This window comes from Coregonus clupeaformis, chromosome 10 (genome assembly GCF_020615455.1).
Source record: "Coregonus clupeaformis isolate EN_2021a chromosome 10, ASM2061545v1, whole genome shotgun sequence".
NCBI lineage: Eukaryota > Metazoa > Chordata > Actinopteri > Salmoniformes > Salmonidae > Coregonus > Coregonus clupeaformis.
Genome location: NC_059201.1, coordinates 56,238,372 through 56,266,328, shown reverse-complemented (window position 1 = coordinate 56,266,328; position 27,957 = coordinate 56,238,372). Strand labels below are relative to the sequence as shown.

The following is a 27,957-nucleotide window of genomic DNA, read 5'->3' as shown; positions in this document are numbered from 1 at the left end:
AGAGTCCACCGGAGGGCGCACCGGGCTACGCTATGAAATGTTGACAGGCAAGTCTTTCTTTTTTTTAACCTGAAGGCTAGCCAGCTAACACTTCGGATACGAGGTTGGTGTCTCTTTTTTTTAAACAAAATTAAACGGATATATCTTGTAATTGAACAAAATAGTAAGGTGGCCAATAACTGGGGACAGTATGCAGATAATACGGGACGTATTTATTTGCTAAACCGCTTATCAAAAAGCTGATAGTTGTATTTCCACTGAAATGTCAAACATGCTAATTGCTAACCCGTTAGCTAACATTTTTACGACAACAATCACAAAACATTGATTGCATGATCACAAGATAACACTGTTGAAGGTAATATATTTATTAAACGCTGTTGAATATGCCGATAATACGGGTTTCCAACGGTAGCTAGTTATATGAAGCTTGCTAACATCTAGCCCATTCAAAGACGCTAACTACCTTTAGCGCCTATTATTGAAGGTATCATCTTCCCCGGGGGACTTTTGTTAAGAGCCCCGACGCTTGCGGTACAGATTTGGAAACATAAGGAGGAACGTATCTTTCATATCAGCAATAGATAATTTTCAAAAAACAAAAGGTTAAATTACTACACACCTTTATATGGTTTTTTCCCACACTATCTCTATGGCAGAGTTGGAGAGCATCAAAACCATAATGTATCATGGGTAAATTGCAACTGAATGACTGATCTACAAATAATAATGAATAGTTATTTGTGACTCAAGGTGATTTATAGACCAGTCAATCGGCAGTCGCCTGCAAATAGTACAGTAGGTGACGGTAATGCACCATAGGTTGGATGCCAACCGCCGATAAACCCCACTGAAGAAGAAGAGGCTCATCACGAGGTCGTTATCACAACCACAAAGTCATAATTATGTCTAAACCCCGCCTATTTGTACACTTTATCTTCTTAAAAGCGTATTTTAAACCTAACCACACTGATAACCTTATGCATAACCTTGAATTAAGACCAACAAACACATTTTAGTTTTCATTATCTTTTACGATATAGCCTATTTTTACTTTGAGGCTGTCGTAACTAGTGACAACCTATCACGAGCTCCAACCGCAAAAGTAAACATTTCCGTAATACTGTGGCTGTTTTATAACTAATTACGGCTTAATTGAACGAAAAAGGTAATTGCCAAAGTTGATTATAATAGGTTTATCCAGCTAATTAATAATTTAGCGTACTCATACCAGCCTACTTTACTGGTAGCTAGAGTGCTAACCGTTGGCTAGCCTGTTGTCGCAATCACACTGTTGTGTTTGGGACTTCGACTGTAATGACGTTAACGGTTAGCTAACAACTGATAAACATTTAATGCAATTTTACCCCCAGATGTTTCATTTGGTGTTGTCCCTGCTGTTGGGAGCGTTGGGGACTCTTGGGGCACCTGAAACAGATCAAATAAAGTTCCTCCCTGGGCTTCAAAAGCAGCCTAACTTCAAACAGTACTCAGGATACTTCAATGTGGCTGACAACAAACACCTTCACTACTGGTGAGTGGGTAACGTTAGCTAGGTGATTCCTGCAATGTTGTGCCTTTTCTATCCCCAGGAAATATCACTTCTTACTGTAAAACGTGGATTCCAAAAGGCTTTAAATATAAGATCAGGTGTCCTTTACCTTAAAAATACACAAATATGGATTTTGAAATGATATTTAATGCTTTTTTAACACTTTTTTCAGTCGATGCCATGGCCCCGGGTTTTATTCATCAACTTCCACGAGAAATATAAGCCATTATAATAACATATTTTAAATCTTTCTTCATTATTTTATAGTCCTATTTATATTCTCTCTCGGGGCGGCAGGTAGCTTAGTGGGTAAGAGCGTTGTGCCAGTAACCGAAAGGTCGTTGGTTCTAATCCCTGAGCCGACTAGGTGAAAACTCTGTCGATGTGCCCTTGAGCAAGGCACTTAACCCTAATTGCTCATGTAAGTCGCTCTGGATAAGAGCGTCTGCTAAATGACTAAAAATGTAAAAAAATGTAATAACACTATTCATGATTCTTGTATTTATTGTTATTTTATTTAGGATTTTTGGTGTGTCCCTTAAAATACTTCGTTTGTTGTAATTCTCCATTTGTATGAAAGGGTTGTTTTCTTTAATGACATTCAGGAAGCCTCATCATTTCTTTGGTGGGAAAACAAATATAAACACTCAGTTGTATCTATTTTCACATGTTTCATGTTGTTAGTATGTATGTCCCACTCATAAATGTCCTCCCTGTTAGGCAAAATTACAGTATAAAGACAATTTAAAATATATATATATATATATATATATGTTAAAATATCCTGTTCAAGTGTTCGCCATTATGCTAGCTCAGTCTTGCTCACTCACAGAGCTATGGCTAATTTAGGCTCCAAAAAATGCACCAGGAAATTTGCACACATTATGTCAAAATAAGTTAGGTCCTCACCAAAACATGGAGTTTCGCAGAGCAACTATCAATCATCATTACTGTCGTTATGCACGGTATGTACTTCCAAAAAATGGCTGAATAAAATCAATGATCATTTGGGATACTATACTGCTGCTGGATCAGCTGACCTGTGCGTGGCAATAATGATGAGTGATTTTTCTTGGAGGTGGCTAAGGTTGATTTGGCTCAAGCGTACTTGGTCAAAAACAAGTTATATGACATTATAACAATTGCAGAGCTAGTTAATGGTACTTTGAATTGAAAGATCCTGGGCGTCAGAGGAGATCTCGTCTCCTCAAGCCCAGGTACTGGTTCAGTGAGTTGACTACTAACTACATATTTTTGTCAAACCTAAAGGGAGCAGTGTAGGGCACACGACTTTAGCCATGACTTTAGCTTTGAGCAAGTGTCTTGGTTTGCAAGAGGAACTATTCAAACAACATGCCAAGTGCACTGCTTAATTTGGCATCCAGCCAGCTTATCGCTTGAGTAGGCTGTTTATTTAATAAAGTAAATAAGTAAACTCATCTTCAAGTTATGCCAACAGAATTCACTTGGGTACTACTATGTCATACATGCTCCACTCAAGTGAACCTTTTATGCAGGTTTGTGGAGTCTCAGAAGGATCCAGCTGGCAGCCCAGTGGTTCTTTGGCTGAATGGTGGACCTGGCTGCAGCTCCCTTGATGGTCTGCTCACAGAACATGGGCCTTTCTTGGTGAGGAGAACCCAAGATACATTCAATGGCCAGTTTTATTAGGCACACCCATCTAGTACCGGGTCGGAACCCCCTTTGCCTCCAGAACAGCCTGAATTCTTCGGAGCATGGAAACTTTGCTCAGTTGGTATCAATGGACCAAATGTGTGCCAGAAAAACATTACACCACCACCACCAGCCTTTACCGTCGACACCAGGCAGGATGGGGCCATGGACTCATGCTGCTTTCGCCAAATCCTGACTCTGCCATCAGCATGACGCAACAGCAACCGGGATTCATCGGACCAGGCAACGTTTTTCCACTCCTCTATTGCCCAGTGTTGGAGATCGCTTGCCCACTGCTTCTTCTGGTTTTTAGCTGATAGGAGTGGAACCCTGTGTGGTCATCTGCTGCAATAGCCCATCCGTGACAAGGACCGACGAGTTGTGCGTTCCGAGATGCCGTTCTGCACACCACTGTTGTACTGCGCCATTATTTGTCTGTTTGTCGGCTGCCTGTTAGCTTGCACAATTCTTGCCATTCTCCTTCGACCTCTCATCAACGAGCTGTTTTCGCCCACAGGACTGCCGCTGACTGGATGTTTTTTGTTTGTCAAAAACATTCACGGTAAACCGTAGACACTGTCGTGCGTGAAAATCCCAGGAGGCCGGAAGTTTGAGATACTGGAACCGGTGCGCCTGGCTCCGACGATCATACCACGCTCAAAGTCTCTTGCGTCACTCGTTTTGTCCATTCTAACGTTCAGTCGAACAGTAACTGAATGTCTCGTCTGTCTGCCTGCTTTATATAGCAAATCACGGCCAGAGTGGTTTGGAGCGAACCATTTTCGTGAACGGGGTGGTGTACCTAATCAACTGGCCACTGAGTGTATGTATAAATGGTCTATGGAATAAATTATCTAGGTACCACTTTCAATTTAGATGACTAACTTCTTAGAATGTTGCTAGTTCAATTTTCCTGCTGTTAATGGTCAAGAGGCCAATCTTACAACTGAAATTCACACGGTCTGCCATTTTAAAATGCTTTGGATCAGTTTTGTTTTGAAGAACCACTGGCTTGGCATAGTCTTTGAACGCGGTCTACTGTTTTCATTTCAGATTCAAGACGATGGCATGTCGCTGGAGTACAACCCCTATTCCTGGAACATGGTTTGTTTCTTTCCTCTAGCATATCTTCTCTAGCCTGGTCCCAGATCTGTTTGTGCTTTTGCCAACGCCATTGCTGTCATTGTCATGCCAATGATAAACAGACTGGCAATCAGGCTATACCTTATCTCAGTCTCAAAACGATTCCATTGGGTATCAGTGTTCCATTTATACACATTTGAAGAGTTACATCAGGTGTGTACTCCTGAGTGGCGCAGTGGTCTAAAGCTGTGCCACTAGAGATCCTGGTTCGAATCCAGGCTCTGTCGCAGCCGGCCGCGACCGGGAGACTCATGGGCGGCGCACAATTGGCCCAGCGTCGTCCAGGGTAGGGGAGGGAATGGCCGGCAGGGATGTAGCTCAGTTGATAGAGCATGGCGTTTGCAACGCCAGGGTTGTGGGTTCGATTCCCACGGGGGGCCAGTATAAAAAATATATATATATGTATTCACTAACTGTAAGTCGCTCTGGATAAGAGCATCTGCTAAATGACTAAAATGTAAATGTATGTTTTTAGATTGCCAACGTGCTGTACCTGGAGTCACCAGCAGGTGTGGGATTTTCTTACTCTGATGATAAGAAGTACACCACCAATGACACTGAGGTGAGTGTTGTTCAAATGTGCACGTTTAGCTTGCCTTGGGTGGGATAAAACGGGCCGAAAACAGGTGGAGAGGGATGGGTTTGGCTTGGGGGAGAGCGAGAGAGAAGGAAGGATAATGTAATTTATTTTTGTGACTTGCAAACCTGCTGTAAAATGAATAAGAGTTCTGAATACATTAGGAGAGGATGTTGAGTCGTTATTATTCCTTGTTTGTCATTATAGCTAAGATTCAATGGTGGTTATTGGTGAGAGTGGAGAGGGGCTCTATCCGAGGTGGCTCGGAGGACATCAGACACTTCCCTGAGGTGTTCACGTGGGGCCTCCACTCATCTCACTTCAGTCTCTCGGTGGACCCACTCTCCCCAAGTAGACCCCCACCATTCACTATTTCATTTTAATATAATTTACAAGGTAATACAAATTGACCACAGTATTTAATTGGCAGTCTTTCTCCAATGTATCTACAATTACATTATCCACAGACTCTTGGTACATTAGGAGAGGAGTTGGAGCGTAAAAGCACTAAAAAGGCATAGCGCCTACTTTGCTTTATGATTTTGGTCTTTTCTGTTAAATGTCTGCTCAGCCCACATGCTCACACGCTCTATACTGTATATGTAATGTATACAATAACTATGTATTCATACTATGACTCTCCCATTCCATGGAATTCCCACCGCCCTCATATGACATGTCTGCTAAAATGTTTTATCTGGTTCTTCAATGATAGACGGAACTTTTGATTTTGTACAAGTAAAGACCAACAAAATCCAACTTATTACATGGAATGTGCACGGGCTCCATGATTAAAAAAAATAGCATATGGTTCTTGAACACTTAAAGAGATTGTCAGCAGATGTATTTTTCCTGCAAGAGTTACTTAATTATTTTTAAAAAAAGATTAATTGAATATTTAAAGAGGAGCTGGGTTGGAGAGGCCTATGCTGCCTCCTATTGTAGTAACAACAGAAGTGTAGGCATCCTAAAAATAAGAATACACCCTTTTCCCTTATATCCCAGCACATGGACCAAGAGGGCTGTTTTCTAATGTTGAATTGTACCTTGCATAGTGAAAAATATACATTGATTTCATTGTATAACCCACCAGGGGCAAATCTGGTGTTTTTAGATAGAATTCAAGCTATATTAGATCAAATCCAGACAGGAAGTATTATTTTAGCTGGTGACCTAAATCAGACATTAGATAAGATTGACAGACATAGCAATAATAAAAAAAAAAGGCAAATTCAAGAACCTCTAAAAAGGCAGGAACATTTCAGCTCTACAAATAATTTACAGGACACCTGGAAATTACTATTTCCAACTACAAAAGACTACTCCTTTTCTTCTCAAAGTAAGGAAAGCTATTCAAGAATTGACTACATTTTTATGGCCAAAAATGCTCTAAATAATTTACTGAGTTAAAAAAATCCATGACATAGGGATATCGGATCATTATCCTGTATCATGCTTAATTACACCAACAGAAAATACACTTAGCGACAGAATATGGAGAATGAACAAAGCGCATTTTCAAGAACCGAAATGTATTAAATATGTAAATGAACAAATGAAAACCTTTACCATTACAAATGTAGACATAGAGGACAGAAAAAAATAGAATAATTAAAAACCGAGATCACCCAAAAATAAATATTAGACACTGTTAAAACATTCACATGGAGAAAAGCTCCAGGTATGGGTGGCTTTCCCATATAATTTTATTTGACATTTTGGGACAAAGTTGCTCTCCTGTTTACACAAATAACAACAAACGTCACTCAATTCAGTGCTTCCTAGTTCCATGTATCAAACTAGTTATTTCAGTTATATTAAAACCAGGAAAATCTGGAGTCCCCTGCTGATTACAGACCCATAAGTTTAATAAATTGTGACAATAAAATAATAACAAAGCTCATAAGGAATGGCAAAAGTCTTACCAGACTTAATACATACAGTGGGGGAAAAAAGTATTTAGTCAGCCACCAATTGTGCAAGTTCTCCCACTTAAAAAGATGAGAGAGGCCTGTAATTTTCATCATAGGTACACGTCAACTATGACAGACAAATTGAGAAAAAAAAATCCAGAAAATCCCATTGTAGGATTTTTAATGAATTTATTTGCAAATTATGGTGGAAAATAAGTATTTGGTCACCTACAAACAAGCAAGATTTCTGGCTCTCACAGACCTGTAACTTCTTCTTTAAGAGGCTCCTCTGTCCTCCACTCGTTACCTGTATTAATGGCACCTGTTTGAACTTGTTATCAGTATAAAAGACACCTGTCCACAACCTCAAACAGTCACACTCCAAACTCCACAATGGCCAAGACCAAAGAGCTGTCAAAGGACACCAAAAACAAAATTGTAGACCTGCACCAGGCTGGGAAGACTGAATCTGCAATAGGTAAGCAGCTTGGTTTGAAGAAATCAACTGTGGGAGCAATTATTAGGAAATGGAAGACATACAAGACCACTGATAATCTCCCTCGATCTGGGGCTCCACGCAAGATCTCACCCCGTGGGGTCAAAATGATCACAAGAACGGTGAGCAAAAATCCCAGAACCACACGGGGGGACCTAGTGAATGACCTGCAGAGAGCTGGGACCAAAGTAACAAAGCCTACCATCAGTAACACACTACGCCGCCAGGGACTCAAATCCTGCAGTGCGAGACGTGTCCCCCTGCTTAAGCCAGTACATGTCCAGGCCCGTCTGAAGTGCATTTGGATGATCCAGAAGAGGATTGGGAGAATGTCATATGGTCAGATGAAACCAAAATAGAACTTTTTGGTAAAAACTCAACTCGTCATGTTTGGAGGACAAAGAATGCTGAGTTGCATCCAAAGAACACCATACCTACTGTGAAGCATGGGGTTGGAAACATCATGCTTTGGGGCTGTTTTTCTGCAAAGGGACCAGGACGACTGATCCGTGTAAAGGAAAGAATGAATGGGGCCATGTATCGTGAGATTTTGAGTGAAACCCTCCTTCCATCAGCAAGGGCATTGAAGATGAAACGTGGCTGGGTCTTTCAGCATGACAATGATCCCAAACACACCGCCCGGGCAACGAAGGAGTGGCTTCGTAAGAAGCATTTCAAGGTCCTGGAGTGGCCTAGCCAGTCTCCAGATCTCAACCCCACAGAAAATCTTTGGAGGGAGTTGAAAGTCTGTGTTGCCCAGCGACAGCCCCAAAACATCACTGCTCTAGAGGAGATCTGCATGGAGGAATGGGCCAAAATACCAGCAACAGTGTGTGAAAACCTTGTGAAGACTTACAGAAAACGTTTGACCTGTGTCATTGCCAACAAAGGGTATATAACAAAGTATTGAGAAACTTTTGTTATTGACCAAATACTTATTTTCCACCATCATATGCCAATAAATTCATAAAAAATCCTACAATGTGATTTTCTGGATTTTTTTTTCTCATTTTGTCTGTCATAGTTGACGTTTACCTATGATGAAAATTACAGGCCTCTCTCATCTTTTTAAGTGGGAGAACTTGCACAATTGGTGGCTGACTAAATACTTTTTTTCCCCACTGTATCAATCAAACAAGGTTTATGAAAAATACACTTACAAACAAATACAAGAACATGTTTCAGTTTTTATACAAAACGCAAAAAAACAAGATATAGATTTATCAATAAAGGCTGTTGATGCCGAAAAGGCGTTTGACAGTCTTGAATGGCCTTTTCTATTCAAAACTTCAGAAGCTTTCAACTTTCCAGCTGAGTAATACATTTCATAAAAATGTTATAAATGTCCTAAAGCAAAAATATACACAAGTAATACATTTATCTAATGAAAGGGGCACAAGACAGGGATGTCGTCTATCCCCCCTCCTGTTTGCACTGGCAATTGAACCGCTTGCAGAAAGAATTAGACAGAACCCAAACATAACAGGTATCACTATTGGTAAACATTAATATAAACTAAACTTATTTGCAGATGATCTCCTGATATACCTGACCAGTATTACAATCTCAGGATATAAAATGAACATGGAAAAACACAAAATAATGGCAATAGGAAAAAGACTAACTAATGATCTACAACAATCCTTTAAGTGGACCACAAAAAATATCAAACCCTTAGGACGTTTAAGTGACAACAAAAAAATCTTTATGTATATCTCATTACTCAACAATATAAGCAGATCTAATTAAATGGAACAATCTTCCCATAAATCCTAATGGTAGAATAAACCTCTTCAGAATGGCATGGCTTCCAAAGTTTTTATATTTATTCTTGGTAATACCAATTACCCTACCGAAGACATTCTTAAAAGTATACTCAGCCATAAGATACTTTTTATATGGGCAAATAATTTTCAGAATAAAAAGGGAAGTTTGACATCTTCCTAAGTCCGAGGGTGGTTTTAACCTTCCAGTCTTGGAATTGTATCAACTCGCCACCCAAGGCTTTTACTTGCAACATATTGTTAAATGCACTAACGCGGAACAATGGGTACATATTGAAGATGCGCATGCTCATCCTCAATCTTTTCACGAGTCTATTCTCAATGGATAAAGCTAAGAACATTAACAACTTCATAGTTAAGAAAACTATAACAATACGGAAGAAAATGAAACGTATACTACAAGAACCAATATCACTCCTAAAAACACAACCCTATGGAACAATCAAATCAAATCAAATCAAATTTTATTGGTCACATGCGCCGAATACAACAGGTGCAGACATTAGTGAAATGCTTACTTACAGCCCTTAACCAACAGTGCATTTATTTTAAACAAAAAAAGTAAGAATAAAACAACAACAAAAAGTGTTGAGAAAAAAAGAGCAGAAGTAAAATAAAGTGACAGTAGGGAGGCTATATATACAGTAAAATAAAGTGACAGTAGGGAGGCTATATATACAGGGGGGTACCGTTGCAGAGTCAATGTGCGGGGGCACCGGCTAGTTGAGGTAATATGTACATGTGGGTAGAGTTAAAGTGACTATGCATAAATACTTAACAGAGTAGCAGCAGCGTAAAAAGGATGGGGGTGGGGGCAGTGCAAATAGTCCGGGTAGCCATGATTAGCTGTTCAGGAGTCTTATGGCTTGGGGGTAGAAGCTGTTGAGAAGTCTTTTGGACCTAGACTTGGCACTCCGGTACCGCTTGCCGTGCGGTAGCAGAGAGAACAGTCTATGACTAGGGTGGCTGGAGTCTTTGACAATTTTGAGGGCCTTCCTCTGACACCGCCTGGTATAGAGGTCCTGGATGGCAGGGAGCTTTGCCCCAGTGATGTACTGGGCCGTACGCACTACCCTCTGTAGTGCCTTGCGGTCAGAGGCCAAGCAGTTGCCATACCAGGCGGTGATGCAACCAGTCAGGATGCTCTCGATGGTGCAGCTGTAGAATTTTTTGAGGATCTGAGGACCCATGCCAAATCTTTTCAGTCTCCTGAGGGGGAATAGGCTTTGTCGTGCCCTCTTCACGACTGTCTTGGTGTGTTTGGACCATGATAGTTCGTTGGTGATGTGGACACCAAGGAACTTGAAGCTCTCAACCTGTTCCACTACAGCCCCGTCGATGAGAATGGGGGCGTGCTCAGTCCTCTTTTTTTTTCCTGTAGTCCACAATCATCTCCTTTGTCTTGGTCACGTTGAGGGAGAGGTTGTTGTCCTGGCACCACACGGCCAGATCTCTGACCTCCTCCCTATAGGCTGTCTCATCGTTGTCGGTGATCAGGCCTACCACTGTTGTGTCGTCGGCAAACTTAATGATGGTGTTGGAGTCGTGCCTGGCCATGCAGTCATGGGTGAACAGAGAGTACAGGAGGGGACTGAGCACGCACCCCTGAGGGGCCCCCGTGTTGAGGATCAGTGTGGCAGATGTGTTGTTACCTACCCTTACCACCTGGGGGCGGCCCGTCAGGAAGTCCAGGATCCAGTTGCAGAGGGAGGTGTTTAGTCCCAGGATCCTTAGCTTAGTGATGAGCTTAGAGGGCACTATGGTGTTGAATGCTGAGCTGTAGTCAATGAATAGCATTCTCACGTAGGTGTTCCTCTTGTCCAGGTGGGAAAGGGCAGTGTGGAGTGCGATAGAGATTGCATCATCTGTGGATCTGTTGGGGCGGTATGCAAATTGGAGTGGGTCTAGGGTTTCTGGGATTATGCTGTTGATGTGAGCCATGACCAGTCTTTCAAAGCACTTCATGGCTACAGACGTCAGTGCTACGGGTCGGTAGTCATTTAGGCAGGTTATCTTAGAGTTCTTGGGCACGGGGACTATGGTGGTCTGCTTGAAACATGTTGGTATTACAGACTCAGTCAGGGACATGTTGAAAATGTCAGTGAAGACACTTGCCAGTTGGTCAGCACATGCTCGGAGTACACGTCCTGGTAATCCGTCTGGCCCTGCGGCCTTGTGAATGTTGACCTGCTTAAAAGTCTTACTCACATCGGCTACGGAGAGCGTGATCACATAGTCATCCGGAACAGCTGGTGCTCTCATGCATGCTTCAGTGTTGCTTGCCTCAAGCGAGCATAGAAGTGGTTTAGCTCGTCTGGTAGGCTTGTGTCACTGGGCAGCTCGCGGCTGTGCTTCCCTTTGTAGTCTGTAATAGTTTTCAAGCCCTGCCACATCCGACGAGCGTCAGAGCCAGTGTAGTATGATTCAATCTTAGACCTGTATTGACTCTTTGCCTGTTTGATGGTTCGTCGGAGGTCATAGCGGGATTTCTTATAAGCGTCCGGGTTAGAGTCCCGTTCCTTGAAAGCGGCAGCTCTACCCTTTAGCTCAGTGCGGATGTTTCCTGTAATCCATGGCTTCTGGTTGGGGTATGTACGTACGGTCACTGTGGGGACGACATCATCGATGCACTTATTGATGAAGCCAGTGACTGATGTGGTGTACTCCTCAATGCTGTCTGAAGAATCCCGGAACATGTTCCAGTCTGTGCTAGCAAAACAGTCCTGTAGCTTAGCATCTGCGTCATCTGACCACTTTTTTATTAACCGAATCACTGGTGCTTCCTGCTTCAGTTTTTGCTTATAAGCAGGAATCAGGAGGATAGAGTTATGGTCAGATTTGCCAAATGGAGGGCGAGGGAGAGCTTTGTATGCGTCTCTGTGTGTGGAGTAAAGGTGGTCTAGAGTTTTTTTCCCTCTGGTTGCACATTTAACATGCTGGTAGAAATTAGGTAGAACGGATTTAAGTTTCCCTGCATTAAAGTCCCCGGCCACTAGGAGCGCTGCATCTGGATGAGCGTTTTCCTGTTGATTAATGGCCTTGTACAACTCATTCAGTGCAATCTTAATGCCAGCATTGGTTTGTGGTGGTAAATAGACAGCTATGAAAAATATAGATGAAAACTCTCTTGGTAAATAGTGTGGTCTACAGCTTATCATAAGATACTCTACCTCAGGCGAGCAAAACCTCGAGACTTCCTTAGTATTTGATTTTGTGCACCAGCTGTTGTTTACAAATATACAGAGACCGCCACCCCTTGTCTTACCAGAGTCAGACGTTCTGTCCTGCCGATGTAGCGTATAGCCTGCTAGCTGAATGTTATCATTGTTGTCGTTCAGCCACGACTCCGTGAAACATAAGATATTACAGTTTTTAATGTCCCGTTGGTAGGATAACCGTAATCTTAAATCGTCCATTTTATTCTCAAAAGATTGAACGTTGGCTAATAGGATTGATGGGCGAGGCAGTTTACTCGCTCGCCGTCGGATCCTTACAAGGCACCCGGATCTGCGTCCGCGATATCTCCGTCTCTTCCTCTCGCGAATGACGGGGATCTGGGCCTTGTCGGGTGTCTGTAGGATATCCTTCGCGACCGCCTCGTTGAAGAAAAAATCTTCGTCCAATGCGAGGTGAGTAATCGCTGTCCTGATATCCAGAAGCTCTTTTTGGTTATAAGAGACGATGGCAGAAACATTATGTACAAAATAAATTACAAATAACGCGGAAAAACACACATAATAGTACAATTGGTTAGAGGGCTGTAAAACGGCAGCCATCTTCTCCTTGGATAGGTTTTCAGAATTCACTGATAAATTGGCCTATATCAAAAACTAAAGGCATAGAAAACTGTAAAAATTATTCCATTACAGAATTAAAAAGCAATTTTGGACTGAACAATGTAGACATTTTCAAATGCATGCAACTTAAATGTTTTATCAAGAAATTTCGACCAGAAATCTTTTGGACATCAGAGCAATGTTGAGGGAATTCTATTTGACTCGGAAAAGGATACACATATGACAGGTAATACAGTATATACAAAACCTTGAAGAAAGCCTATCCAACTGACAATATGTAAAAAAAATAATAATAATAATATAGAAACTATTGGAATCAAGACTTAAAAAGAACTGATATAGGCACAAGATGGGGTGTTGAAACATAACTAACAAAATTGCAGTTAACAAAAATGTAAGCTTAATACGGTATAAACTCATGTATAGAATGTATTATACAAGAGACAAAATTCACATTCTACAGCACAACGGCAGTCATGTCTTAAGTGTAAAACCAACAAGGACTCAATAATTCATGCCTTCTGGTAGTGCAATAAAGTGCAAAAGTTATGGGCGGCGTTAGGAAGTTGGCTGTCAGAAGTTTTGCAATGTAAGTTTACTTTTAATCCGTCATTCAAGACATGCCATATGAGGGTGCGGTGAAATACCCAATGGTGTGGACCATGTCTCGTCAATGATGGAAAAAAAAAACTCTACTTAAAATCAAATGATCCTCCATCACTAAGACGGAATCAAATGTATTATGATTTCAATATTGAAAGGTTGTGGGCTACGGATAAAAATAGAACAGTGCAATTTGACGCCATATGGCATGGAGTGCTACAAGCACTGGAAAGTTCCGGGGGATGAAGGATGAGGGGGAGTGTGGTTGTGAGAAATGTATTGATGTGTGTGGTTGAGGTGGGAGCATGTGGGTCTGAGCAGGTGTGATGTCATTGATGTTTGTTGAAATTTGTGTGCGTCTTATTGTTTTTTTGGTAACACTTTACTTGACGCCCAGCGTCATAACACGTTATGACACAGTCATAACATGTCATAATGTCATATGTCATAACAGCTGACATACAGTGCATTCGGAAAGTATTCAGACCCCTTGACTTATTCCACTTCGTTACAGTCCGAACCTGTCATATGGTCATAACACTGTCATGACACACATATTTACACCTGTTGTGATGTATATTGTGTTATTTTTATGGCTGGTTATGACACCTACATATATGTCAAAACCCATAACCTACCACACAAGGCAAAACATTCCATTACACCATAGCCTACTTGTCAACAGTTATATAACATTTTCTGAAATTGACCATATTAAATGATCATTATAATTGCACACACATTGATGTCAGACATGCACCTACCCCAATGCTCTGTTTATGAAGACTGGGATGAATGCAGGAGCAGATTTCAGTAGCAGGACAAGACACCCTTTTTTTGACTGATGACTGACATAAGGGCATGTACATGATAGGCCTATCTGGCTTATATGATTATGATGGTCACAATGCTTCTTTACTGTGTCATAAAGTGTATTTTCTTAGTCCAAGTAAAGTGACACAGGATGGTCACAATGCTTTATGACGGTGTCATAAAGTGTATTTTCTACAAGTTGATGGAAAAAAAACATGTAAAGAATTATATAAAAATCCTAGAAATTTACCAAATTTCTGGTAGTTTACTGGTAAACTTGGAACGTTTTCAGTAATATACCCTCCCTTTCCAACCCTTGTTGGAACTGTACATAATCTAAGTGAGTTCAAAATGGACTTTTCTTGTCTAGGTGTCCATGAACAACTACCTGGCCTTGAAGGAGTTCTTCAAAGCCTTCCCAGAGTACAGCAAGAATGAGTTATTCCTGACAGGTGAGAGCTATGGAGGCGTCTACATTCCCACCCTTGCAGAGAGAGTGATGGAGGACGCCAGCATGAACCTGCAGGTGAGAAAGAGATGACCTGCGACACAAATTGCCCTATGAGCCCTGGTCAAAAGTAGTCAACTTAATAGTGAATAGGGTGCCCCTCCCAATACCAACCCTTCCCCGTGGGCCTGAAAGCAAAGAAAGTAAAAAAGATAAATGTGTATATACAGTACCAGTCAAAAGTTTGGACACACCTACTCATTCAAGGGTTTTTCTTTATTTTTACTATTTTCTACATTGTAGAATAATAGCGACGACATCAAAACTATGAAATAACACATATGGAATCATGTAGTAACCAAAGTAAGGGCTATTTTACCAAGAAGGAGAGTGATGGAGTGCTGCATCAGATGACCTGGCCTCCACAATCCCCCGACCTCAACCCAACTGAGATGGTTTGGGATGAGTCGGACGGCAGAGTGAAGGAAAAGCAGCCAACAAGTGCTCAGTTTATGTGGGAACTCCTTCAAGACTGTTGGAAAAGCATTCCAGGTGAAGCTGGTTGAGAGAATGCCAAGAGTGCAAAGCTGTCATCAAGGCAAAGGGTGGCTATTTTTGAAGAATCTCAAATATAAAATATATTGATTTGTTTAACACTTTTTTTGGTTACTACATGATTCAATATGTGTTATTTCATAGTTATGTCTTCACTATTATTCTACAATGTAAAAAATAGTATAAATAAAGGAACTCTTGAATGAGTAGGTGTGTCCAAACTTTTGTGTGTTTGGGCTTTATAGATTGTTTATTTGTGTGTTGGGCTTTAGGTGAGATTATTCTTTAGAGTCAAGTATATTTGTAAAGGCCTCGATTTGTTTCTTGACTAGCACCATTCATTCTCGCTGACAATGTTATAACTTTCTAATAGTAACTGTGTCCACTGGTGAATTGGGGGAGAGTGAGGTGATTGCCATCTAAGAGCAAACATATTTTTTTGCGGCAGTGCTTCCTGCAAGCAGTGATCGTCTCTGATTTATTGAGAGATTCAAGGCGCTATCATCGTTAATTAACATAATATTAAATGCTTTGCTTCTACTTACATTTGTGCACTTTGAAATGAATTTTGTAACTTTGTCCCAGAAGCATTTACTGCAGGGCACTCTCACATCACATGAAGGAATGTGCCTACATGATTTAGGGGACACGGTGAACAGTAGTACACTTAATAGGGTGCCATTTGGGATGCTTATGTTGGACTTTTTTATTCTCTTCAGTAACTTGCTCTCCCCCTCCAAATCGGAATGAATTGAATAAGCAAAATCAATATGGGGGTTAACTACTTAGCCTATTTGTAGGCTATTGCATAGCTTTATGTTCAGAACTCCTCATAATCAGAAGAACAAATATGTTTATTTATTTTTCTCCCAGGGTATTGCAATTGGCAATGGGATGTCCAGTTATGAGATGAATGACAACTCTCTCGTCTACTTTGCTTACTACCATGGACTCCTTGGGACAAGGTACGGTTATGGCGTTTTCCTCAAATGTAATGTATTCGTCACATACACAGTTTACTGCAGGTATCAAAGGTGCAGTGTAATGCTTATGTGCTAGCTCCCTCAACAATGCAGTACATTGGTAACATCCTGTCTACTGTGAGTTTTCATGGCCTGGTCCCAGATCCCTTTCTGCTCTTGTCAACTCCATCGCTGTCATTGTCAAGCCAAACATGTTTGGCATGACCATGTGTGAGGAGGAGTTGGCATCATGGCACGAACAGACTAGTGCGAAAGTCAGGCTAGATGATGACTGGTAACATGGTTCTGTCTTTCTGTCAGGTTGTGGACTGACTTGCAGGCCTATTGCTGCAAAGATGAAAATTGTGACTTCTACCACAATCAGAACCCCAACTGTTCCCACAATGTGAGTCCATTTACTTGGATGGATTCTCCATTGAGAGATCTTGGGGATTTATTTACAGGATGTTTGGGGCACATTGATTCTCGCAATGGAAATTAGTAAATCCCTAAATGGAGAGAAAGTGGTCACTCAAAAAATTAACATCACATTTAGAAATGTAAATCTTCAGAAGGCGAGGGATATTCAATAGTTGCAATGACTGTAGATCATGTGTATGTTCTCTTGTCTGTATTCTGTCTGTATATTCTGTTTGTCAGCACCATTTCACCCGGTCAAATGCCTGTTAAATGAACTTGGCGAATAAAGGTGATTCTGATGACCAGTGGTAAATCTGACAAATTGTAACCTTTTTAAAATCTTTCCCCAATGTATTCCTCTACAGTGCTTTCAGAAAATATTCACACCCCTTGACTTTTTCCATATTTTGTTGTGTTACAGCCTGAATTTAAAAAAAGTATTCAACCCCTTTGTTATGGCAAGCCTAAATAAGTTCAGGAGTATAAATGTGGTTAATAAGTTGCATGGACTCACTCTGTGTGCAATAATATTGTTTAACATGATTTTTGAATGACTAGCTCGTCTCTGTACCCCACACATATAATTATCTGTAAGGTCCTGCAGTTGAGCAGTGAATCCCAGGGAGGGTTTCCAATGCCTTGCAAAGTAGGGCACAGATTGGTAAAAATTAAAAAAGCACACATTGAATATCCCTTTGGGCAAGGTGAAGTTATTAATTACACTTTGGATGGTGTGTCAATACACCCAGTCACTAAAAAGATACAGGCATCCTCACTTACTCAGTTGCCGGAGAGGAAAGAAACCACTCAGACTTCACCATGAGGCCAATGGTGACTTTAAAACAGTTAGAGTGTAATGGCTGTTATAGGAGAAAACTTGAGGATTGATCAACAACATTGTAGTTAGTCCACAATATCAACCTAAATGGCAGAGTGAAAAGAAGGAAGCCTGTTCAGAATACAAATATTCCAGAACATGCATCCTGTTTGCAATAAGGCACTAAAGTTAAACTGCAGAAAATGTGGCAAAGCAATTAACTTTTATGTTATGTTTGGGGCAAATCCAATACAACACATTACCAAGTACCACTCTCCATATTTTCAAGCGTAGTGGTGGCTGCATCATGTTATGGGTATGCTTGTAAGCATTAAGGACTGGGGAGTTTTTTAGGATACAAAAGAAACAGAATGGAGCTAAGCACAGGCAAAATCCCAGCGGAAAACCTGGTTCAGTGTGCTTTCCACCAGACACTGGGAGATGATTTCACAATAACCTATAACAGAAGGCCAAATCTACACTGGAGTTGCTTACCAAGAAGACAGTGAATGTTTCTGATTGGCCGAGTTACAGTTTTGACTTAAATCTACTTGAAAATCTATGGCAAGACCTGAAAATGGTTGTCTAGCAATGATCAACAACCAATTTGACAGCGCTTTAAGAATTTGTAGAATAATAATAATAATAATAATAGACAATTGATGCACAATCCAGGTGTGGAATGCTCTTAGAGACTCAACCCCGCATTAATCGCTGCCGTAGGTGCTTCTACAAAGTATTGACTCGGGTGTGAATACTTATGTAAATTATATATTTCTGTATTTCATTTTCAATAAATGTGCGAACATTAAAAAAAACATGTTTTCATTTAGTCATTATGGGGTATTGTGTGTAGATGGGTGGGGGGGGGGATCTATTTAATTCATTTTGAATTCAGGCTGTAACACAACAAAATGTGGAATAGTTGAAGGGATATGAATACTTTCTGAAGGCACTGTACCTTTTTGTTTTTTTGTTTTCTTTTACCCATAGATTGCTGAGGTGCAATATATTGTCTACAGCTCTGGACTGAACATGTACAACCTCTATGCCTCCTGTCCTGGAGGGGTTGGCCAGAGAGTCAGGTAAGACCATTAGCCGACACCAATGGCGACAGCTAGTCTTACTGGGGTCCGACACATAACGAAAAATACATTGCAGACAAAATACTTCATAATTTACATACACTACTGTTCAAAAGTTTGGGGTCACTTAGAAATTTACTGTGAAGAGGCGACTCCGGGATGCTGACCTTCAAGGCAGAGTTGCAAAGAAAAAGCCATATCTCAGACTGGCCAATAAAAAGAAAATATGAAGATGGGCAGTCTGAGATATGGCTTTTTCTTTGCAACTCTGCCTAGGTCGTCAGCATCCCAAAGTTGCCTCTTCACTGTTGACGTTGAGACTGGTGTTTTGTAGGTACTATTTAATGAAGCTGCCAGTTGAGGACCTGTGAGGTGCCTGTTTCTCAAACTAGACACTCTAATGTATTTGTCATCTTGCTCAGTTGTGCACCGGCGCCTCCCACTCCCCTTTCTATTCTGAATAGAGCCAGTTTGCGCTGTTCTGTGAAGGGAGTAGTACACAGCGTTGTACGAGATCTTCAGTTTCTTGGCAATTTCTCACATGGAATAGCCTTTATTTCTCAGAACAAGAATAGACTGACAAGTTTCAGAAGAAAGTTGTTTGTTTCTGGACATTTTGATCCTGTAATCGAACCCACAATTGCTGATGCTCCAGATACTCAACGAGTCTCAAGAAGGCCAGTTTTATTGCTTCTTTAATCAGCACAACAGTTTTCAGCTGTGCAAACATAATTGTTTTCTAATGATCAATTAGTCTTTTAAATTATAAACTTGGATTAGCCAACACAACGTGCCATTGGAACACAGGACTGATGGTTGCTGATAATGGGCCTCTGTACGTCTATGTAGATATTCCATTAAAAATCAGCCGTTTCCAGCTACAATAGCCATTTACAACATTAACAATTCACTGTATTTCTGATCAATTTGATGTTATTTTAATTTTCTTTTGAAAAGCAGGAAATGTGTAAGTGACCCCAAACTTTTGAACGGTAATGTATTTTTAAAAACATTAACTGTGTTTGTGTGTGTGTCAGTTACACAAACATGTCAATACAGTGCATTCGGAAAGTATTCAGACCCCTTGACTTTTTCCACATTCTAAAATTGATTTAAATCGTTTTTTTTGCTAATCAATCTACACACAATACCCCATAATGATAAAACAAAAACAGGTTTTTATAAATTTTTACAAATGTATAAAAAATTAAACTGAAATATGACATTTACATAAGACCCTTTACTCAGTACTTTGTTGAAGCACCTTTGGCAGCGATTACAGCCGCTTCTTGGGTATGACGCTACAAGCTTGGCACACCTGTATTTGGGGAGTTTCTCCCATTCTTCTCTGCAGATCCTCTCAAGCTCTGTCAGGTTGGATGGGGAGCGTCGCTGCACAGCTATTTTCAGGTCTCTCCAGAGATGTTCGATCGGGTACAAGTCCGGGCTCTAGCTGGGCCACTCAAGGACATTCAGAGACTTGTCCCGAAGCCACTCCTACGTTGTCTTGGCCGTGTGCTTAGGGTCGAGGTCCTGAGCCCTCTGTAGGAGGTTTTCATCAAAGATCTCTCTGTACTTTGCACCGTTCATCTTTCCCTCGATCCTGACTAGTCTCCCAGTCCCTGCTGCTGAAAAACATCCCCACAGCATGATGGTGCCACCACCATGCATCACCATAGGCATGGTGCCAGGTTTCCTCCAGACGTGATGCTTGGCATTCAGGCAAAATAGTTCAATCTTGGTTTCATCAGACCAGAGAATCTTGTTTCTCATGGTCTGAATGTCCTTTAGGTGCCTTTTGGCAAACTCCAAGTGGGCTGTCATGTGCCTTTTACTGGGGAGTGGCTTCCGTCTGGGCCCTCTACCATAAAGGCCTGATTGGTGGAGTGCTGCAGAGATGGTTGTCCTTCTGGAAGATTCTCCCGTCTCCACAGAGGAACTCTGGAGCTCTGTCAGAGTGGTCACCATTCTTGGTCACCTCCCTGACCAATGCCCTTCTCCCCCGATTGCTCAGTTTGGCCAGGCGGACAGCTCTTGGAAGAGTCTTGGTGGTTCCAAACTTCTTCCATTTTAAGGATGATGGGGGCCACTGTGTTCTTGGGGACCTTCAATGCCGCAGACATTTTTTGGTACCCTTCCCCAGATCTGTGCCTCGACACAATCCTGTCTCCGAGCTCTACGGACAATTCCTTCCACCTCATGGCTTGGTTTTTGCTCAGACGTGCACTGTCAACTGTGGGACCTTATATAGACAGGTGTGTGCCTTTCCAAATCATGTCCAATCAATTGAATTTACCACAGGTTGTAGAAACATCTCAAGGATGATCAATGGAAACAGGATGCACCTGAGCTCAATTGCGAGTCTCATAGCAAAGGGTCTGAATACTTATGTAAATAAGGTATTTCTGTTTATTTTTAATACATTTGCAAAATAATTATAAAAACCTGTTTTCACTTTGTCATTATGGGGTATTGTGTGTAGATTGAGGACATTTTTTTTTCATTTAATCCATTTTAGAATACGGCTGTAACGTAACAAAGTGGAAAAAGTCAAGGGGTCTGAATACTTTCCGAATGCACTGTAAATACACACAAAAAGTAGTTTTGAAAATGCACCAACAAAGAGTTAACGCCAAAGTTGGGTCAATAGAATTTCTATTCAGTAAGCAAACTGAAGTTCCACAGAGATTTTTTTTTATTGGAATTTCAGTTTACGTCCTGCATTGACTAAATATAAATCGAATTGACCCCCTACCTTAGTTAACGCACAAGAGCCATGGTAATCTAACTGACCAATATCTCAGACCTGCACAGGTAAAGCCAGTAGGTGTCTCTCCAGATTTGTAAATGTCCTCTTGCTCTGTGTTTTCACTGTAGCATTGACAATGGGCACGTGGTGATTCGAGATCTGGGGAACAGTTTCATCAACCATGAATGGACTCGGCTGTGGAACCAGGTAAATATGAATGACATTCCCTTTTTTTATTGTTAAGTGATGCATTCGGCTGAGGACATATGTGTCAATTGTGACTTTTACATATTTTTTATGTATCTTTGAATGTTCACCTTCTAGCTGATTGTTATAATAATTTATTAGCTGTACATGATGGTAATTTCTAGTTTTGGTTATTCGATCAGTCCATTTAGTTAGAATTTCTGTGTTGGAAATCTCATCAGTAAGGCTGGGTATATACAGTGCATTCGGAAAGTATTCAGACCCCTTGCCTTTTTCCACATTTTGTTACGTTACAGCCGTATTCGGAAATTGATTAAATTGTTTTTTCCCCTCATCAATCTACACACAATACCCCATAATGACAAAGCAAAAACAGGATTTTATAAATTTTTGCTAATTTATAAAAAATTTAAACGGAAATATCACATTTACAAAAGTATTCAGACCCTTTACTCAGTACTTTGTTGAAGCACCTTTGGCAGCGATTACAGCCTCAAGTCTTCTTTAGTGTGACGCTACAAGCTTGGCACACCTGTATCTTTCTCCCATTCTTCTCTGCAGATTCTCTCAAGCTCTGTCAGGTTAGATGGGGAGTGTTGCTGCACAGCTATTTTCAGGTCTCTCCAGAGATGTTCGATTGGGTTCAAGTCTGGGCTCTGGCTGGGCCACTCAAGGACATTCAGAGACTTGTCCCGAAGCCACTCCTGCGTTGTCTTGGCTGTGTGCTTAGGGTCGTTTTCCTGTTGGAAGGTGAACCTTTGCCTTCAATGCTGCAGAAATATTTTGGTACCCTTCCCCAGATCTGTGCCTCGACACAATCCTGTCTCAGAGCTCTATGGACAATTCCTTCGACCTCATGGTTTTTGCTCTGAAATGCACTGTCAACTGTGGGACCTTATATAGACAGGTGTGTGCCTTTCCAAATCATGTCTAATCAATTGAATTGACCTTAGTTGGACTCCAATCAAGTTGTAGAAACATCTCAATGTTGATGATCAATGGAAACAAGATGCACTTGAGCTCAATTTCGAGTCTCATAACAAAGGGAATGAATACTTATGTAAATAAGGTATTTCAGGTTTTTATTTTTAATAAATGTGCAACATTTTCTAAACTTCGCTTTGTCATTATGGGGTATTGTGTGTAGCTTGAGGATTTAGTATTTTATTTTTTACGTCCATTTTAGAATAAGGCTGTAACGTAACGAAATGTGGAAAAAGTCAAGGGGTCTGAATACTTCCCGAAGGCACTGTACTTCACCAAGCGGTCTCTGTAGCGAAACGTTACCAGAGCATGCATAGACTTTCAACCTACGGCATGCACCAAAATGTCTGCGAGGAGCCCTCTGTACGGTGCATGGTAAGTCACAATATGCTTACAGAGTATAAGTAGTGCAGGATTGAGGTCAATACGAATTGAAGTCAGTCGATTCACGAAGTAAACTGAAATTCCAATTCAATAATTGAAAAAGGGCATACATTTTCAATGACTTTACAAACTAAAATGGAGAAACTATTTATATAAAATGTTTAATTTTAAATCACTTCCTGAATTGACTGACTTCAATTTGAATTGACCTCAACCCTGGTCTAGTGGAGCATAAATCCAGCCTTAGTTGTGTACCTCTCTGTTGGTCTTGTAGAAGCTGAAGGCCATGGCGTCTCAGTACAAGCGAGTGAGGCTGGACCCTCCCTGCACCAACTCCACTCCGTCCACCCTGTACCTGAACAACCCCTATGTCAAAGCAGCCCTCCACATCTCCCCCTCCGCTCTGCCCTGGGTGATATGCAGGTGAGTGAGGTATTGTATTTTTAGCTACAAGGATGAGGCAGAGAGACGTGAGTCAAGTTAACATTTTTAGTGGGTAGATTATATGGCCAAGATACGGGTCATACATCTGGGTCTTGACATTGACCAATATGGATTACCCCTTTACGGGACAGGAGGTGTTTGTACAACGTCATGGGTAACATTGTGTATAATTGACAACATTTTGTCATCTTGCTGTTTGTGAGGTACAGACAGGACTTATTTCCCCCATCACTGTATCAAAGTAAATAACTCAGTCTTTTACAACCTGTAGGTGTATACATATCTTGAACTATCTTGACCACAGTTTAATTGTGTTAATCCATGCTGTTACAGTGCTGAGGTGAATCTGAACTACAACCGTCTGTACATGGACGTGAGGAAGCAGTACCTGAAGCTTTTGGGAGCTCTGGTGAGTTTGTTTAATAGACCTGATTTCAAAGACATTTTCTTCCAAATTCTGTGCTTGACTCGGCTTGCCTGGCAAAATAAATCAATAGTATAGTCCCAAAAGTGCAAACCCTGCCCATCTGGCACTCCAGGCAGGCTCAATCAAACGCTCAACGTATTTGAAAGAAAACATAATATTTGATCCCAGGTCTGAACGTGATTGATGATTAGTGGTCTTGGCAGTAGTGCTAGAAATGTCTGTCAGTCTCTCCTGTAGAAGTACCGAGTGCTGGTGTACAACGGAGACGTGGACATGGCCTGCAACTTCCTTGGGGACGAGTGGTTTGTGGAGTCACTCCAGCAAGAGGTACATTAACTGTTTTTACCTTTTGCACAAGACCCTACGTGACAAAGGACAGAAAAAGAGAACACTGAACAGAACTAAACAGAAATGAGGCTGCTGGTGTCATGTCTGGTTCTATGCACTCCGTAGAGAAGTTTCCCTTGGGTACAGATCTAGGATCTGATTCCCCTCCCACAATCCTAACCTTAACCATTATTGGGGAAAATGCTTCACCCCACACCATTCTATGCTGTGGCTTGAGCCCTGGCTGTGTCTGTCCGTCCCCAGGTCCAGGTGAAGAGGAGGCCATGGACCTACTACACCGGCGAGAGTCAGCAGGTGGGCGGCTTCGTCAAGGAGTTCTCCAACCTGGCCTTCCTCACCGTCAAGGTAAGGACGCATTTCAAACCATCGAAATAGAATTGGAATCTGTATTCCATTATTAGAATTACCTGTTAATCTGTGGATATACAGATTTATGGCTGCAAGGACTATCTTTTGGAACATATATTCCATTAACACGCTGAACAAACACCCTAAACCCATTAACATGACAGAACATGTATGAAGAAAAATTTTAAATGGAGTTAATTTCTAGTATTGCAGAGCCAAGTACTGAAATGTCTGGTCAGAATAGAGAACCCCTTGCCCTCTCCACTAGCCCCTAGCATATCCATCCTGTAAATGGCTTGGCAGATTGGGTAAGCTCCCCTAAACCCCACTAGGTGGAGCCATTGTAACAGACTTTGTTTTACATGCACACGACAAGACTTTGGATAAGCTCACTGAGCTAATTGGGGGGCTAATGCAAGTCTTCAGATCTCAGGCAAGACGTCGGTTCACTGAACAGTTGCTTCCACCCATCCCGTCCCTAGACATTAGACCACAAAGGAATAGGGGATTGTAGGGGGAGATTATTGCTAGACCAGACACTATGTTTTGCTGCCAGATATACAGTGAGCTCAAAAAGTATTGTGATGGTGACAATTTTTTGCTGTTGTTTTGGCTCTGTACTCCAGCTCTTTGGATTTGAAATGATACAATGACAATGAGATTAAAATGCAGACTGTCAGCTTTAATTTGAGGGTCTTTTCATCCATATCGGGTGAACCGTTTTAGAAATTACATCACTTTTTGTACATAGTCCACCCATTTTAGGGGACCAAAACTATTGGGACAAATTCACTTATGTGTATTAAAGTAGTCAAAAGTGTTGTATTTGGTCCCATATTTCTAGCACACAATGATTACGCATAATCCTGAATGAATCCTAAATAATGATGAGAGACAAAGTTAGACGCATAAATATCATACCCCCAAAAATGCTAACCTCCCCTGTTATTGGAATGGTGAGAGATTGTCTTGGGGTATGATATTTGTGCATCTAACTTTCTCACTCATCATTATTCATGATTCATTCAGGACTATCCGTAAGTGTGTAGAGTCACAAGCTTGATATAATCATTGCGTGCTAGGAATATGGGATCAAATACAAAACTTTTGACTACTTTAATACTCATATAAGTGAATTTGTCCCAATACTTTTGGTCCCCTAAAATGGGGGGACTATGTACAAGAAGTGCTGTAATTTCTAAACGGTTCACTCGATATGATTGAAGATGCCGTCAAATTAAAGCTGAATATCTGCACTTTAATAAACATAGTCTATTGATACACCAGTGCATCAATCTAAGTAACATAACAAAAAAATCCCCATAAAAATCCATCAGTTTAAGCTAGAGATATATTGTTTTGCATGGGCTGCGTCTCAATCCACAACATCCGGCTATGGCGGCCTTCCGCATTTGCGGTGGAAGGTGGCCGAGCTACAGCTGTGTTTGTCAGACCATGAGACAATCCCAAAAATCGGTCTTCTCAAGAAAACGTCTGCAGCGTCGAACTGTTTGGCCAGCAAACTAATATGACCCCTCTATGGAAAGATGAGACTCTCGCAAACACTATGGGGTTTGCTCTATGACCTCCACAAGTGTCACAGGACTCGTTTGAAGGTAACGGTACTGGTTAAAATTTGTTTTAACTGGAAGTCGTTTTGTGCCTACCCAGAAAAGGGGTTAAATATGTGTAAAATATACTTATTTCCCTCATTTAAATGCAAATCAATTTATAACATTTTTGACAAGCGTTTTTCTTGATTTTTTTGTTGTTATTCTGTCTCTCACTGTTCAAATAAACCTACCATTAAAATTATAGACTGAACATGTCTTTGTCAGTGGGCAAACGTACAAAATCAGCAGGGGATCAAATACTTTTTTTCCCTCACTGTATATATATATATATATATATATATATATACACACATGTACACACACACACACCAAAAGGGATACAAAAATTATAAATCAAATAGCTAAATTATCCATAGTATGACCATCTTAAAACAATGATGTATGTCAGCTTGGAACCCCCCCCCAAAAAAAAATAACACCTTTGTCACAGTCCCAATACCTTTGGAGCTCACTGTACATTATAGCAGTAGCCTACATCCCAATCACTGCAGTAAAAAGCTCCCAACATTCCTCTCTTGGGAAGCAGGTACTGTGATTAGAACACACCCATTTTCTTAACATGTAATCTGTGGCTTGATGCTAAACATCTAGATTAGTAGCACATTCCTATCCGAAAAATAAAAGTAAATGCTTTAAACCAGGGTTGTGTTCATTAGACACCAAAAAATGAAAACGGACTGAAATGGGGAGGGACTTCTTTGACTTGTTCAATAAGTAAAAAAACAAAACAAAAAAATCTGTAGCAAATTTATTTTTTCATATTTTTCCTTTGCCTTCCCTAGTGAACATGACTCAGTTCACCGGCAGATCGCTAGTCATCTTCTACTTTTGTTTATCAACAGGGTTCAGGCCACATGGTCCCCACAGACAAGCCCGTCGCTGCCTTCACCATGTTCACTCGCTTCATCAAGAAACAGCCCTACTGATCTGGGGCCTGTGAAAAAAGCCTACAGGAATGGCCCACTCTCTCTCTCTCCACTGTTTATCTCATTTGATTTGCACTAGCTCATGGTGAAAAGCACTGGTTCGTATCCAAAGACCACTGACATATCCTCCAAGCATTTCGTTAGCCTGATCCCAGATCTGTTTATGCCATTTTGTCAACCATAGCCTACTCCTATCTATACAGCACCAACTGATCTGGGACCAGGTTTAGTGTTTTGTTGTCCTAGCCTATGAGTTTTGTATGGCGTCTGCTTTGGGTGTTTGATCATGCTGTGATAAGATGCTGCTGTACCCTGCCAAATGAATTTGAGGTATAAAGGCCATTGTGTGATTAGAAATACGATCAAGATTTGTCATTCACCATCGCATTGATTTCAGCTGTTTGCACTTGTTGATTGTATGTATTCAGCATTCGATGGTACACAAGGCAATGGTGTGGTTCATCCACTATGGGATGAATCCTAACTTGCTCTTAAGTCAAATTTTCCATTAGTCTCCCATTGACATCAATGCATAACTACGTGGAAATTCAACTTAAGTGTAAGTTAGAATTTGCCCCTAAGTAATTGCCTTAAATCGCAGTCTATGTAGTCAAGGGGATCTGTTCACTGTCAGGAATTGTCTTTTGAAAAGGAACAAACGCCTCTAGATGTACAGTAATTCAACGATATAATAGTAGATATATCGATGTGCCTCATCACAGAAATGAATACTTGGAATCACTTTGATAAAAAGGGAACTTGTCTTTGCTTCAGCTGTATTCACATTGATTCTGTCATGATTTTATAATAAAACGGTTCTTTACCAATAATTCACTTGTGAGTGATTTGTCAGAGATTACAAGTAAA

At 41.0% G+C, this 27,957-nt stretch overlaps 1 protein-coding gene across 3 annotated transcripts; it reads left to right on the top strand.

The window, feature by feature from the left end:
* The first annotated feature begins 20 nt into the window (after window positions 1–20).
* LOC121575587 (lysosomal protective protein) lies at window positions 21–27,920 on the top strand. Of its 3 annotated transcripts, none has more exons than XM_041888774.1 (15): window positions 21–103; window positions 1,374–1,534; window positions 3,070–3,181; window positions 4,280–4,330; window positions 4,845–4,931; window positions 14,723–14,878; window positions 16,229–16,320; window positions 16,639–16,723; window positions 18,548–18,639; window positions 21,517–21,595; window positions 23,238–23,386; window positions 23,741–23,816; window positions 24,072–24,161; window positions 24,426–24,527; window positions 27,007–27,920. In XM_041888774.1, exons 2-15 carry the CDS (start codon window positions 1,374–1,376, stop codon window positions 27,088–27,090), a joined length of 1,416 nt encoding a protein of 471 aa, XP_041744708.1. In that variant the 5' UTR covers window positions 21–103; the 3' UTR covers window positions 27,091–27,920. The 3 variants fall into 3 exon arrangements, with proteins under 3 accessions (XP_041744708.1, XP_041744711.1, XP_041744710.1); XM_041888776.2 differs by lacking the exon at window positions 21–103 and adding an exon at window positions 139–1,168; XM_041888777.1 differs by lacking the exons at window positions 24,426–24,527; window positions 27,007–27,920 and having other exon boundaries at window positions 24,060–24,149.
* Window positions 27,921–27,957: the final 37 nt, after the last annotated feature.